This window comes from Camelina sativa, chromosome 9 (genome assembly GCF_030686135.1).
Source record: "Camelina sativa cultivar CO46 ecotype springtype chromosome 9, ASM3068613v1".
Classification (NCBI taxonomy): Eukaryota; Viridiplantae; Streptophyta; class Magnoliopsida; order Brassicales; family Brassicaceae; genus Camelina; species Camelina sativa.
Genome location: NC_141888.1, coordinates 26,893,720 through 26,909,841, shown reverse-complemented (window position 1 = coordinate 26,909,841; position 16,122 = coordinate 26,893,720). Strand labels below are relative to the sequence as shown.

General features: G+C 36.9%; 2 protein-coding genes across 2 annotated transcripts; one reads left to right on the top strand and one right to left on the bottom strand.

Annotated features, from left to right (window-relative positions):
- Positions 1 to 3,275: 3,275 nt before the first annotated feature.
- LOC104711524 (peroxidase 35-like) lies at positions 3,276 to 4,815 on the top strand. Its single transcript, XM_010428225.2, has 4 exons — positions 3,276 to 3,591; positions 3,688 to 3,882; positions 4,024 to 4,189; positions 4,283 to 4,815. Exons 1-4 carry the CDS (start codon positions 3,376 to 3,378, stop codon positions 4,687 to 4,689), a joined length of 984 nt encoding a protein of 327 aa, XP_010426527.2. The 5' UTR covers positions 3,276 to 3,375; the 3' UTR covers positions 4,690 to 4,815.
- Positions 4,816 to 5,675: 860 nt separating this feature from the next.
- LOC104711523 (scarecrow-like protein 32) lies at positions 5,676 to 7,155 on the bottom strand. Its single transcript, XM_010428224.3, has one exon. The coding sequence runs from the start codon at positions 7,068 to 7,070 to the stop codon at positions 5,841 to 5,843; it is 1,230 nt and encodes a 409-aa protein (XP_010426526.1). The 5' UTR covers positions 7,071 to 7,155; the 3' UTR covers positions 5,676 to 5,840.
- Between the last annotated feature and the right edge of the window lie 8,967 nt (positions 7,156 to 16,122).

Below are 16,122 nucleotides of genomic sequence, written 5' to 3'. Positions count from 1 at the left end.
AGAAATAAGCAGATATATATATATATATACATATATATAAGCATGTCTCAAATTACCCCCTCCATATCGCTGCTTGTTGTAATCTTTGTTGTTCAGAAGTAATTCCAAAATATCTCACCATCAAAGTAAGATCATGGCAAGCATTCGAAAAAAAAGCCCTGTGATGAAAAAAAAAACAACACACCATATGAGAAAGTGAGCAGGGTAAAGATAAGAAACGATCCGTCACTGATCGACCATCAAAGCATCACTGACCGACCATCAAAGCATCCTTCACCAATCTACAAATAACAGAGAGAAACTGAGATCGGGAAAAAGTCACACAAAACAAAACATCAAGGCTCATCGAAAAGCACCGAGCAATATGATTCCACAACTATAAACACTCAACTTTCACATTTTAGCACTGGGCGAGAAAGAGTGGTGGCAACAAATACAAGACTTGCTAGTTGCTACCAATATACAATACTTCGAAACTTACAACAAATGATGACTGAACATTATATATGTCTACCAAAGGTATAGCAATTACATTTCAAGTATTGACCAGATCTTATCTCCAAAATCATCAGCAATACGAACAATCACCAATTCACCACTATGGAAAAACACACACACATAGAAACACAGAACAAGAAGTACCTTCATTTTAACAATCTTGACCAATTCCCCTAACAAGTTTTTCTCTACAACTTGATGGTGCAAATAATCTCCACAGTTCTTCACTAATGTCTCCAAAAGCTATTAACAGAAGAATACACATAAAGAGTTAAGGAGAGAGAGAGTCAAAAACAATGCACAGAATAAATCGGCCGAGTAACCAAAAATTGACTACAAACATCATATACCGTAAGAACAAGTAGTTGAACACTAGGACTCTTATGATGTAGCCTCTTCTTAACAGCTTTAACTACATCTTTCAAAAACTCATAGACGCAAAAACCGTTAATCGCAGATGCGAAGTAAACTACAAATCAAAGAACTAAAACTGCGACTAATCCCATTGATGGAGGCAATGATTACCTGCGACTAATCCCATTGATGGAGGCAATGATTTCACCAGCCTGATAAGCTCTTTGTGTAATGGAAGGCCAAAGCCAACAGTTTCGATCACAAGCTTCCATTGCCTTTAACTGTAACGCAGCTCTCATAGTCTGCTTCTTACCTTTATCTGATAATCCGCTATCAACCGATGTTTTGGCCACCGGGTTTGTGTTGATGATCCCCAAGCTTTCGTAATCAGATTCCCCAGCTCTCACCAGGTAATAACTTGATTCAAGAAAAAAAAAACACACATTGTTTCTTATTAGCTCACAAAGATTACATATGATTCAAATCAGTGTCAGTTGATATTTTCAAGAAACAAAATCAAGAACAAGAATCAGGAGCTTGGATCAACTCTTCACAAATTTGGAATTTGACCAAAACACAACACCTTCACAAGAGCCTTCAAAGCTAATTACACTTCCAAAACTTAAATCTATCAAACTCTAACTTAGTGCTAAGCAAAAGAGCGAAAATACAAATACACATTGTTGTATACAGAGAAACTAAAAATTAGGGTTTTCGAGAAAAGTGAACTACCGATTGAGACGGAGAGGCGGCATTTGAAAGAGGCCGCTTGCGTTGGCTGGTGCGACGGTGAGTGATGATGGTGTGGCGATACATAAGGAGAGAGTCTTGAACAGGTCTCGGCGGGTAATAATCTGCGGCGACGGCGAGGATAATAAACTCAGAGGAATTTGATACCTTTCCGACGACGGAGGAGGATGTGCGGCGGTGGTGATCGCCGGCGATGATGATAACATAATCCAAACTCTTCCTCTGATTCCAGCTCCTTCGATTTGAAACCTTCAAGCTTCTGATTCCAAATTTTTCACGTTTCGGGGATTCAATCGCAACCGAGAGAGAGAGAGAAAGGAAAAAAAAAATCGAGCAGAAATTTTTTTTTTTTCTCTTTTGTATTAATTATTTTTTTGACCAATAGAATGACGACACGTATCGCCCCTTCAACCTAGTCTCTTATATAAGGGAAGATCTTACCATTTTTTTTTTCTGTTTTATTTTTTTTGGCCAAAAGACTAAGAACTCTCATATAAACCCCCGATAAAGAAGGTTTTAGAATAAAGATCCAAATTCTATGTATGGTTTCGACTTTCGAGTGATCTTGCACAAACTTTAAATAACAAATCTAAGACTATTAAGCATATCTCTGTGCGGAGTATGGCTGAGCTAAGTTTGTTTTCACGCGGTCAAACTACCTATTAATTTCTATGCTCATCGATCCTAAAGATCCATTTTGAACACACATACCAATATGTTACATGATGGTATAATATTCGCTGTTTACATAGGAATATACTCCCTCTATCCTATAAAGATTGATGTTTTGGGATATTTTTTTGTCCCACAAAGACTGATGTTTTGTAAACTTCAAAAAATAATCATTGAAAATATTTAAAATTTTGAATTGTTATTGGCTTAAAATTAAATAATATCTCTTTAGTCAAATAAAAAAATATATTTAAACTTAGTAATCATTGTTTCTTTAAAATGTATTATTTTCTTAAAATGTGTAAAAGTTTATAAACATCAATATTTTAGGGACAAAGAGACTAGAATATAACATGACAGGGGACAAAATTTGCTATTATGCACCAATGAAGTGATAATCGTAAAACTGTCCAAAACTTCACCATTTGATATATAAATAAAAATTACATAACATAATAGGATGGTATATTCATTAACATGTTGTACTACTACTATTGTTCTTATTATTTTTCATTATGATGCTCTCACTCACTTTCATGTAACGACGTGCAAACCACATGTCCACTTTTAGTAATGGTAATCCACTTTTACTTCCTTTTTGTTTCGGCGATCCAATTTTTTGTTATATTGTTGTCGGCGATCCAGATTTACCTTTTTACACCTGATAAATCCATAATTACATTCATACAATTTATCATATAAGTACACGATTAATTAACTGAGGCAAATTATCCCAATTATCAATTGGATGTTGGTCAATATGTTTCATTCTCACTTGAGAACTCATTGCAAATTTCCCACTCTTGTCAGATTTTTTTTTTTTAAGTAATAGAATTATTATATATCATGCTAACAAGTAACACGTATACAATGAAATGAGCAAGGTAGGCCTGGTGCAGTTAACCAAAAATCGAATAAAAGTCTAAAATAAAACAAATGGATCTTCTTTAATAATTTGTTATGTCCTCCAAGCCCATCATTATATAAACCATTTATCGTGCAACTTTTACCATCATCAATTCAAAACATTTCTTCTTCTTGTCTTGGCTCAATTTATATACAAGTACAACACACACTCTCTCTCTCTGTTTTGTCCAAAATATGGCTCGCTTCGGTATGGTTCTAGTCGTTGCACTTTGTCTCACAATCTCTGTCTTTCCGGATACAACCACCGCGCAACTAAGTCGCGGTTTCTACTCCAAAACTTGCCCCAACGTCGAACAAATCGTGAGAAACGCTGTCCAAAAGAAAGTAAAGCAGACATTCGTCACCATACCTGCCACTCTCCGTCTCTTCTTCCACGACTGCTTTGTCAATGTATGTTTTTAGTTCAAGCGTTCTCATATCTTCGTTATTCTCCTCTTTTGTTAGGCGATTAATTGATTTCTACCTTCGGTGTAATTGGCATTGTAGGGTTGTGATGCCTCCGTCATGATCCAGTCAACGCCTAAAAACAAGGCAGATCATCCAGATAACATTTCGCTAGCAGGAGATGGATTTGATGTGGTGATCCAAGCTAAGAAAGCCCTTGACGCTAACCCTCATTGCCGGAACAAGGTCTCATGCGCCGATATTCTTACTTTGGCCACCCGAGATGTTGTTGTTGGCGTAAGTATCCGTACTCACCATTCTATTACCAGATAATCCTACACTAATTAAATTTCATATTAATCTTCATATTCTACCAATACTATATGTTGTGACCGACAAAAAACATTATTATATCTCATTGCTTGTATGCATGTATAGGCTGGAGGACCATCCTATGAAGTCGAACTCGGTAGGTTCGACGGATTGGTATCAACTGCGTCTAGTGTTGAAGGGAACTTACCAGGACCTTCGGACAATGTAGACAAACTTAACGCTCTTTTCAAGAAAAACAAACTTACCCAAGAAGATATGATTGCTCTTTCAGGTAAACCAAATTTTAAACAAAACATATCTTATAGTATATTTATATCACCAAAATGCATCGATATCTTAACCGATAGATTCATATATAATGTAGCGGCTCACACCCTTGGATTCGCACATTGTGGCAAGGTCTTTAAAAGAATCTACAACTTCAACGGCATCAACTCCGTGGACCCAACTCTAAACAAGGCTTACGCTATAGAGCTTCAAAAGGCTTGTCCTAAGAATGTGGACCCAAGAATCGCAATCAATATGGACCCAGTCACGCCCAAGACGTTTGACAACACTTACTTCAAGAATCTTCAACAAGGCAAAGGTCTGTTCACCTCCGATCAAGTTCTCTTCACGGACGGTCGCTCAAGGCCCACCGTTAATGCTTGGGCCTCGAACTCTACGGCTTTTAACCGCGCTTTTGTGACAGCAATGACTAAACTCGGCCGTGTTGGGGTTAAGAATAGCCGCAATGGAAACATTCGTCGTGACTGTGGTGCGTTTAACTAGAGATGATGATGATGGGAATTAAGTTATATTATATTCCCCTTTTTTTTCTCTTATCCAATTCAACTTATATTCTTTTCGTTTGATTAATGTTTGAACGTTCATTTGAATATAAGTATTGTTTTTTCATTTGTTCTGTTTATGTCTTTATTTGTATTTTATCCTCTCTACCTTTTTTTTCTTCCTGGCATGTCTTCTTTGTATCCTCCAAATGTTTCATATCCTTTTTTTAACTAAACTAGATTAGGACCCGTGCTAGAGCACGGGTTGAAATTCCTTTTATTTATATTAAAATTTTAGAATAAAATATGATTCTAAAGATCATGATTAATGCTAGATTAGGATCTTAAAAACTTTTAAAATCAATCATATAAATTATATTTTATTCGAAAATTATAATATAAATAAAATAAATTTTAACCCGTGCTCTAACACGGTCCTAATCTAGCATTAATGTTTAATTTTTAATTTCTGAATACAATCCCGAAGATTACGATTAATCTTGTTAAATTAGCGAGATTTGATTATTTTTTATGATTGAGAGTATATTTTTATCCCTTTAATAATTTTTTATTGATGTGGTTTATCAATAAAATATGTGGAAAATAAAATAGTAATATTGTGATTCTAGATATTTGGAACCATATACGTGATCTTCCGAAATAAAGTTTGAAATATCCATGAACTATCAATTTTGAATAACCCGTTTAAGATTTTCTGTTACAATTAAGATTTTATTTGTTACAATTAATATATGGATTAATTTATAATATATGTAGAACCTATTTGTAACCATTTATTAAAATTATAAAGTCTACCAAAACAATGTTGTGTACTTCCGTTTTATTATAAAGGGGATCGTAAAATTTAATCTGTTTTTGTGATATTTCTTCGTATAAAGTTTTAATTGTTATCACTAAACCTATACACCCCCAAACAACAAAAAAACCAATAATGGTTACCTTAAAATATGTTTGCAAATTTTAAAATATGTTTAATCACAATAACGGTTACTTTTTGCTCCTTTAATGTTGGAACTAATACAAAACAAATCAACTAGAAGGAAAAAAATCTTATAAAAATTTAATTAGATCAGAAATCAGAGCAATACTAATCTACTAGTATCCAATAAAATAAAATCAAATCAACCCGATTTAAATTGGAACCCAAACGGTAGCGAACACTACACTATGACCTTTCCACGTCAGGACTAGACTATTGTCGTCATCTTCCTTCTTCATTCCCCACCCGACGGCGTGTTCCTCCAGCATCGCCTTCACATCCGCCACCGCCTCTTCCTTAACTCTAACTCCACCGAACTCAGCCTCTCTCATCCTCTCAAACCACCGTCTCTTCGTTTCACTCCTCTCCACCCTTTCCGCACCTTCCTTCGCCACCACGCTTTCTATCTTCCAACTTATCTCCGCCTCGTACCATCGCCTCTGCTCGCTCATAAACGTGTCGGTTGTATCAAACGGTATCCAGAAGTAGTTAAACGCCGATCTTAACCTGTTAACCAAGTTCCCCGATGTGAGATCTACGTCTTCTTCTATTAGGGTTACGATTCTTGGATTCAAAGATCGAAGTTGTTTCAAGAAAACTGTTCTAAGCGATGACGATGATGAAGTTAGGGTTTCGTCAGGGATGTAACGGAGCATCATGTGGCAGTTAACGACTAGAGCTTCGTTGAATGAAGAAGGGTAAACCCGTAGTTGTTGTAGGAGGGAAGAGAAGCCATCGGAGTAAGTTGAAGGTATGATTGTGAACTCCATTGTTATGTTTCTTGTGGTGGCGAAGTTGACGAGTTTGGATCCGAGTTCTTCGTAGGAGATGTTGATGAACGGTGGGAAGTTATCGGAGGAAGAGACGACGGTTAGTTTAAGAAGCGGAGGAGGTTTGTTGAGTCGGCTTGCCATGGCGTCTATGAGAGTAGGGATTTGCATACAATGAGTCAAACTTAAGTCAACGATGTGAACTGTTGAGTAACCTTCCACGGCTGTTAAGATAGCCGCGTTGGCCGCGATGAATCCGAACCGGTGCCAAGGAGTGAGGTCGACGAACGCGGCTAGCTCCACTACTGAGAACCGGTGGAGTTCATCTGCCGGAGGTAGGAAACTAATGGTGGATGATAATGTAGGGGTTTTGGAGACGGCGCGTGAGAGCAACGCGCGGAGGAAGGCGGAGGTTAGTCGTTGGGTCGAGTCACCGTCTGGTGGAGCAGTGTTGTTGAGCACCCAGAGGATTTGGTGAGCCAGTGCTGCGTCGTTTGAGTCGATGGCCGTGGCGCAGTGGAGGAGGAGCTGTTCCATGAAGTTGGCGTCGCCCCCGCGTAGTGGTTTGGGAGAAGGGAGTCGGGTCAGGTTACGAATCCGGGTTTTGGTCATTTGGGCAGAGTTTTAGAGAGAAATGTATATACGTTTAATCTTCTTCTTGTTGTGGGCTGTGGCTCAAGAGGAAACAAAAAGAACAAAAAGAGTAGAGAAGGGTGATGAAAACGACATGTCCATAATATTTACGTAAAATAATTCTGAAAAGTGAAGAATAGAGAGAAAGGAGACAAAGAAGAGGGATGAGGAAAGAAAGAGACGAGACAGTAGAGAGAGTCGTGTAAGTATGTGTGGTAACCTTATCATTGGGAAACGCATCGCTACGGTCGCTTGTGTTGTGTAAGACAAATACATAGATGAGCAATATCTGTATGTCCGATATATATGACTTAAATAGCTAAAAACATGAATCAGTAATTAAGTCGAAGGTTGCATCTTATGCCGAATCTTGTAGTCTGTGTAAACAATGTATATGTTATTTAAGGAAAGTATTACATTTGTAGTAACATATTTTAAGCGAATTATTGTAACATAATATACGACCAAGAAGTTGAGTGTTTTTGTTATTACATAGAAAGTATCAAGTCTGTGAAGGGGTGCTTAATGGTGGGTGACATGTGAAGTGGCAGGTTTTGTATTTATGTGTACATGTACGGCTGAGTATTTGTCATCTAGGTTAGTATTATTCTCTTTCGCCGCGCTATCGCATTCATGGATATAATCACTGCATGCACTTTGCAACAAAAACAAAATTTTATACCCCCATGAGGGCATGTGAGGGTGTTCTTAGAGGAGAAATATTGTAAAAATATTGTAAGATCAGTTTTTAAGAACTTTTGTTAAGAAGTTAGTTATTGTGAGAACAGGTATAAGATCTTAAGATTTAATAAGATAATATTCTTATAGAAATTTAAGAATGATTAATAAATAGAAAGATTAATGTTTAATAAATAATTTAAGAATGTTTAAAACTATTTAATAATATAATGTTTAATAAATAATTTAAGAATGTTTAAAACTATTTAATAATATAATGTTTATTAATATTCTTATTAAACATATTACAAATATAAAAATATATAAAATAACATTTTAATTGCAAACTTATAAAATTTTTATTAAAATAAAAAAAAAACAAACATATTACTTAATTATTTAAAGAAGACAAACATTTTATTTAATTAATACAAATGACTAAATTTATTCCAAATATTCTCAATCAAATCCTCCTTTAATTTGCGATGTGCTTGTTTATCACGAATTAATGTATGGCCATCACCTAAACCTTCAAGATTTGAAGACATAGTTACTGAAAAGGTAAGATCCGGAGTAGTTCCAGTTCCATCTTCTTGTTGGAATTCCTGTTCGTCATAGAGTGTGTATGAATCTCGTTCATCTTCGACAATCATATTATGCAGTATGAGACATGTTCTCATTATATATGCAATTTTACCCTTTGACCATAAAAGAGTTGGATTTTTAATCATGGCGAATCTAGATTGCAAGACTCCAAATGCACGCTCAACATCTTTTCTTGCACCTTCTTTTTTTTGTGCAAATAAACGATGTTTCGGATGTTGTGGTTGTGGGATGGATTTAACAAATGTCGCCCACTCTGGGTAAATACCATCCATCAGATAGTAAGCCAAATTATACTCATTTCCGTTGACATAGTACGTAACTTCGGGAGCTCGACCGTAAATAATGTCATTAAATACTGGTGATTGATCAAGGACATTTAAATCGTTACAAGTACCTGGAGCTCCAAAAAATGCGTGCCATATCCAGAGATCTTGTGAAGCTACTGCCTCCAAAACAATTGTTGGCTTATCGGTGCCTCTTGAATACATTCCTTTCCAAGCGGTTGGGCAATTTTTCCACTGCCAGTGCATACAGTCAATGCTTCCAACCATCCCGGGAAAACCCCTCTGTTCTCCATAAAATAGTAGCCTTTGAAGATCCTCTGGTGTTGGTCGGCGTAGGTATTCAGTGCCAAACAAGTCAACTATCCCGACCACAAAATGTTCTAAACATTTACGAGCAGTACAAGCAGCAAGACGTATGTATTCGTCAACCGAGTCCGTCGCAGTCCCATACGCTAAAAGTCAAATTGCTGCAGTACATTGTTGTAGGGGTGATAGACCATTCCGGAAGGTTGCATCCTTTTTTGGCTTAAAATATGGAACTTCTTCACTGAGACGATTCACAATACGCAAGAACAACGGCTTGTTCATTCGAAACCATCACCGGAAGTGGTGAGCATTGTAAGTCGGATTATCAGAAAAATAATCGTTCCACAAACGTTCATGCCCTTCTTCTCGTTTTCTATCAATATATTCACGTGGTTTCCTTTCCACCGGAATTTCCTCTTCAACAGCTTCAAATTGGTTATTAAATTGCTCTTGAAAGTATTGGTTGAAACTATCATTATTTGGGTCATAATGGTAGTGAAAATTGTTGGAAGAAGATGCCATAGCAATGAAGAAAAGAAAGAAATATTTGTTTTGGGTGAGAAGAAAATGATAGTTTTTTAAGAAAATAAATATTTGAGTTTGGTGAGAGAAGGAAATGTTTGTGTTTGATGAAAGAAATGAATATTTGAGTTTGGTGAGAGAGGGAGAAATTTGTGTTTGTTGAGAGAAATGTTTATTTTTGATCTTGGGAAACCTTGTGCTCTTCTCATATATATAGAGTGATCATCACGGGTTTGAGAGAGTAAACATCACGGGATAAATGGAGAGTACATCACGGGTTCACCAAACTAAACATATCAACCTAGCCTAAACAATTCCAAAAAAAACATGACTCGGTTCACTTTGTGACAAAACATCAAGGGTTCACAAGAGAGTACATCACGGGTTTTACAAGAAGAAACAACAAGAACCAACATCACGGGTTGCAACACCAAAAGAAACAACAACAACCCAATTATCCAACACAATAATTTACTTGAGCTGGTTCACTTTGTCCGTCAGCTGGATCACTCGGTCCTTGAGCTGGATCACGTGATCTTTGAGCTGTATCACAAGTACCTTGAGCTGGATCATTTGGTCGTTCAGCTGGATCACTTGGTCTTTGAGTTGGATCACTTCGTCCTTGGGTTGAGCATCACGGTTCGATGGTTGCGGTTGTGGTTCAGCTTCACGGTTCGATGGTTGCGGTTCATAGTAAGCGGTCTCAGCCTCATCTTCTGTATCGGAACTATAGTTTAAGGGGCTGTTTATGCCCTCGTCATAGTCAGAGAACATGTCTTCCTCAACCTGAACCCAAAACATATACATTCGACATGAGATTAGAAACCAAAACAAACCAAAACATTCGACATTCATTAGAAACCGAAACATATATTTAAGTTTCTGAAAACACATTAAAATATATACTAGAGTTAAAACATAAACATAAACATCAAATTCATTAAACACATAAACTAGAGTTAACACATAAACATAAGCAAATTCATTAAACACATAAACTAGAGTTAAAACATAAACATAAACATCAAATAAACTAGTGTTTCCATAAACATAAACAAGCGTAAACCCTAAAGCTAAAACAGTTCAGCCATTAGCTTCTTCTTTAGAGCTTTTTCATCTTCATCTAGCGTTTCTTTCTTGGCAATGAGAGTGTCAAGAATGGACATCTTTTGAAGTTCTTTCATGCCCTCTAAGTCCTTCTTTTTGATCTCCCACATTTGACTAAACTCTGTTGTTGGTGCAGCCTTCTCTTTACCTTTGTTCCTTGATTTTTTCATTGCCTTTATTCCAGCATGCCTGCTCTCGAGCTCACCCACAACAGACCCTGAAGATGGTGCAGCCTCATCCGCTTTTCTTTTCGAAGAGGTCGTTGTTTTTGGAGTGGGGTTCATAGGCTCTAAATTAATCCATTTCTGTTCATAGCGAAGCACATTCCAAGCATACTCCAAACCAAACTTCTTCTTGTACAGCTTCGTGTATAGTTGGTGAGCATTGTGCAGAATATCCACATCATTCATGCCACTAGCTTTCTCACCCTTTGCCTCTGCGTATGCTCCACAGAACTTGCTGACTTCCCTGCTGATTTTTTGCCATCGTTGTCTACAATGATCAGGGAGCCTTGGTTCACCACCACCAAGGACATGATCGCTTGTTGCATAGTAATCACCAATGCGCTTCCAGAAGGACCCACACGGTTGATCATTCCCAACAATCTCATCCTTCGATGTGTTTAACCAGGCGCTTATTAGGACTAAGTCATCTTGTGCGTACCATATCCTTCTCTCCCTACGCTGTTCTGCTGTCTCTTCTGTTTGGCTAAGAGGATGACTCGGGTGTGAACTAGTTTGTGAACTAAAAGAAGGGATTTGAGAGGAACCAAGGTTTACATTGGGAGCAAAGCTGTCGTATGGGAAGTTTTGAAGACTAAAGTAGGATTGAGACTGACTATTAGGAATATTATTTGATTCCATGGAAAGCAGATTTAGAACGGAAGAAGGTGTGGAAGAGAGATTATATGAAAGTCCTAATAGATTGGTAAGAAAGAAGGAAATGAGATTGGATAATATAGAGAAGTTAAGAAGATTATTTAATTCAAAGTTTTGTGTTGTTAGAGAATTTTAATTCATAGTAACCATTACCTACTTCAGTCAAATCAGAAGTAAATAAAGGACATTTAGTGTTTTAAATAATAGACCATCGCAATCACAACTAAACAACTAACATAGACCATCGCATTTTACAACTATAGTCTACACTATCACAACTAAACAACAAACATAGACCATCGCAATCACCATCACAATAACCAAGCAAACAACACTTTAAAGGCAACTACAATCACTTAAAATTTCTTAATAATCAGTTACTATACAACTAAAGTTCAGTTTCGTTACAATCACAACTAAAGTTCAGTTTTGTTTACGCGTAACCAATAAGGGGAGAGAAAGAGATATCGAGTACACCAGCAAAATAGAGAGAGAGACGTTATGTGGGTATTGTTGTAAATGTTTGGTCAGAGTATATATTTAGAGAGTGACGTTAGCCAAAGAAATGAGGAGAGGTGTGTGAGAACGAGAAAGAAAAGTGAACGAGAACGAGAAAGGGACTTTGGCCAAAGGAAATCATCCTATCAGTTACATAATCAACTACCTTAAATGGAATTTATGTGAAAATGAGCATGAAAAGTGAACCAGTTTTTGAAGTTAACAAACCATTCAACTTAGACACAAACAAACATTTTTTTGAAACCATTTTTTGAAACAAATTAACCTTTTACTTGCGAGTAAACAAACAAAAAATGGTTTAACCAATTTAAGGAACTCAGACACAAACAAACAGACGACCAAACCATTTTTTGAAGTTAACAAAAAAACGATTCATAATAAGCTACAAACCATTACTCAGACACAAACAAACCATTTGACTTACCTTTCACTTGCGAGTAAGGAATGTTGTTGATGGTGGTCCGATTTATTTTGCCCTCCTTAACCTCACCTACATGCCTCAGAAACAAACCAAAAACATGAGTTAAAACAGAGGAGACATAGGAGACAGAGGACAAAAACGATTACAATTCACTCATACAAATCTATTATAGGGTTTATTTTCAAGACAACACACGAAAGGCATAAAATCGTAACCCTAACACAAAACCCTAAATCGAAACCCTCAATCGAAACCCTAAATCAAAACCCTAAATCGAAACCCTAAATCAAAACCCTAAATCGAAACCCTAAATCAAAACCCAAAATCGAAACCCTAAATCGACACCTAATTCAGAGATGAAATTAGGTTTAAATCGCCGGAGCTTACCTTGTCTATAAAGCCGGAGGAGACGGAGGAGATAGAGGAGACAGAGAAGACGAGGAGGCGAAGAGATCGGTTGACTTGGCGAGACAAAAGAGACAGTGGAGACGACGAGATCGGTGGACACGATGATACGAGGAGAAGAAGAGACGAAGAGATCGGTCGAATTGGTGTTTTAATGGCCGGAACACGCCGGAATCGGAGAAGAAGAAATCTCTCGGCGTTTCGCCTTTCGGGAGAGAAGAAGAAAACACGATTTGGGAAAAAAATGAAAATGAAACAAAGTAAAAAAATTGATTTGAGAATAAAATTCTCGTCCAATCAGAGCGAGCCACATCTCCGAGGATCAGGCCCAAGAACTGATCCCAAATAAGATCAAAAGGCCTGATCTAAAGGCCACTATTCATTAAATTTTATTTTTTAAAGACCTAAGACCATGTGCATCGGTCAAGGACAAAATTTGGTCCTCCAATTAGTTTAATCTTATTTTTAGAATTTCTTAAGTTTGGTATTAGCATTGGTGTCCTTCACAATTGGTCCCCTAGAAAAAATATTATTATTTTAATTTAAAAATTAATTATACAGATAAAAAAGAAAAACTTATTAAAGTTGTTTAATTTAAATAAAACATATAACATTGACATTAGAAACATAAAAAAATTCGAAAGTTACAAAAACATGAAAAAAAAAAAACAAATTATACAATTAAAACATGAAAGATAAAAAAACATAAACCATACAAACATCAAAGATAAAAACATACATTTTATTAAAATCATAGAATATTTTTAATTAATCTTCATTATCTGGAAGATGTCCAAAGTTAGTCCAAATATGCTCAATCAAATCTTTTTTTAACCGTTCATGGACTTTTTTGTCCCGAATTTCTGTAAGACGAGTAATCGTACTGCTCATATTGGAACCCAAACTAGCGGCACCGACAGTATATGTTTGATCCACATCTTCTCCGTGTTGAAATTCAGAAACAATGTGTCGGTAACTGTATGTTCCTCTTTCATCCTCGACAATCATATTATGGAGTATAATGCATGCTCTCATAACATTTGCTATTTTGTATTTATCCCATAAACGAGATGGATTTTTAATAACGGCGAATCTAGCTTGCAAGACTCCAAAAGCACGCTCAACATCTTTCCGCACAGCTTCTTGTTTCTTAGAGAAGAGAGAATTTTTCATACCTTGTGGAAGTCGGATAGATTGTATAAAAGTTGCCCATTTGGGATAAATACCATCGGTGAGATAGTACGCCAAATTGTACTCCCTTCCATTGACAAAGTAGTTGACCTCCGGAGCTTTACCGTTGAGAATGTCATCAAAAACATTTGAACGATCTAAAATATTAAGATCGTTCATAGTACCCGGAGCTCCAAAAAAAGCATGCCATATCCAGAGGTCGTAAGAAGCAACTGCCTCCAGCACGATTGTTGGTTTTCCGGTTGATCGTGAATACATCCTTTTCCAAGCTGTTGGACAATTCTTCCACCCCCAATGCATACAGTCAATGCTCCCAACCATCCCGGGAAATCCACGTTTTTCATTTTCATAGAGTAGTCTTTCTAGATCGTCGGGTCTGGGACGTCTTAGGTATTCGTCGCCAAACAACTGGATTATTGCGGCGGTAAACTCGTGCAAACATTTTTGAGCTGTTGATCCACCAATTCGTACATACTCGTCAACTGTGTCGGACGAAATACCATATGCCAATTGGCGAATTGCTGCAGTATATTTTTGTATTGGTGACAGACTAGCCCGACCGGTTGCATCCTGGGATTGACGGAAATACTCGACTTCTGTAGAGAGACGTTGCACAATACGCATGAACAGTGGCCTGTGCATGCGAAACCGTCGCCGGAATAAATAGTCCGGGTATGTTGGAGTATCACTGAAATAATCATTCCAAAGATTATTGTGGCCTTCTTCTCGGTTTCTTGGGATAAATATTCGTTTCTTTGGCTCTATTGGTTCTTGAATGAGATTAGAATTTTCTGCATAATTATCAAAATATGCATCAAAATCATCATCCATACTATCTCTTTGGTAGTGATAATGGTATGATGAAGATGCCATTTAGAAAAAAGAGAAGTGTAGAAAAAAGAGAAGAGAGAATGTTGTTATGTTGTTGAGTAAGAAATTTGAGTGGTGATTTCCGGTTGAGTGTATGTTGTTTTGTTATTGAGTAAGAAATTTGAGTACGAAATTTGAGTTGAAAAGAAAAGACAAGTGGTGATCTTCTTTGGTTAGTTTGGTATTGTGTTTGAAAGAAGCATATATATACGCAAAGAAGTTATATACGTGATACTAAAAAAATGCCAAATTGCTTACTTTTACATTTACCCGTGATACCAAATACGACAATATCCGTGACACATTCACAAAATGCCAATGACTTACATTTTTCTGTGATACCAAAATGCCAAAAAACTTACATTGATCCGTGATACCTAGCCCCAAACAAAAGCTACCAATATCATACCTACTATTACTACCAAAGCTATCAATTCAAAACCAATTATAAACCTATTTCGGATCTTGCCTTGCTCAAACACTTCCTTCTCGATCCGTGATATTTTCTGCTCTGTTTCATCACTCATGTGTGATCCGTAGTCACTCGATAATGTCAAGTTATCCACCTTCTGAGACAACACTTCACATTGTCTGCCCATCTCTCTCATCTCCTCCATGACAGCTTCATCCCACCACTTGTGAATATGCATCTCTCCATCATCAATATTCCCACATGTGAAGAACCTGCATTGACATATATAATTAGAAATTTCAATTCATAAACAGTTAAAACAAAGCAATATATAAATTAGAGGGAGTCCCATATACCGTCTGTTGTAACTTGTAGATAAGAGGGGCTGACCACCACAGTAGCAAACCTTCGGGAATCCGAACTCAACCTCAGGTTGAGGTGGGTAAACTGTCGCCTGAGCATTCATGAAACTACTCTCAGCCTCATCCTGCCTTATCAAAGCTTCTATTTCCCTTTGTTCAGTGTCGTTAGAGGATCGATCATATTGATCTGAGGAATCAGGCTGAGAGTAGCTGTAGTCTTGGCCCATCTGATTTATTTGAAACATATAGACATAGAGAACAAATTCACACAATCAGAAACACAATCTATAATAGATTAATCATACAAAGTTGCATCATAAAACAAAAATCAAACAAAGTTGGATACTAAAACAGAAGCAACTCGAACTTACATACTACTAAAATCATACAACGTTAAATACTAAAACAGAAACAATTCAAACTTACATACTACTAAAATCATACAAAGTTACAACAACAAGTTGATCAGT

Bases quoted from the DNA above. Each gene is read 5' to 3' on its own strand.
- LOC104711524 (XM_010428225.2), top strand. From the start codon at position 3,376: ATGGCTCGCTTCGGTATGGTTCTAGTCGTTGCACTTTGTCTCACAATC. The intron at 3,883-4,023 runs GTAAGTATCCGT...ATGCATGTATAG, and splicing joins CCCGAGATGTTGTTGTTGGC to GCTGGAGGACCATCCTATGA. The intron at 4,190-4,282 runs GTAAACCAAATT...TATATAATGTAG, and splicing joins AGATATGATTGCTCTTTCAG to CGGCTCACACCCTTGGATTC.
- LOC104711523 (XM_010428224.3), bottom strand. From the start codon at position 7,070: ATGACCAAAACCCGGATTCGTAACCTGACCCGACTCCCTTCTCCCAAA.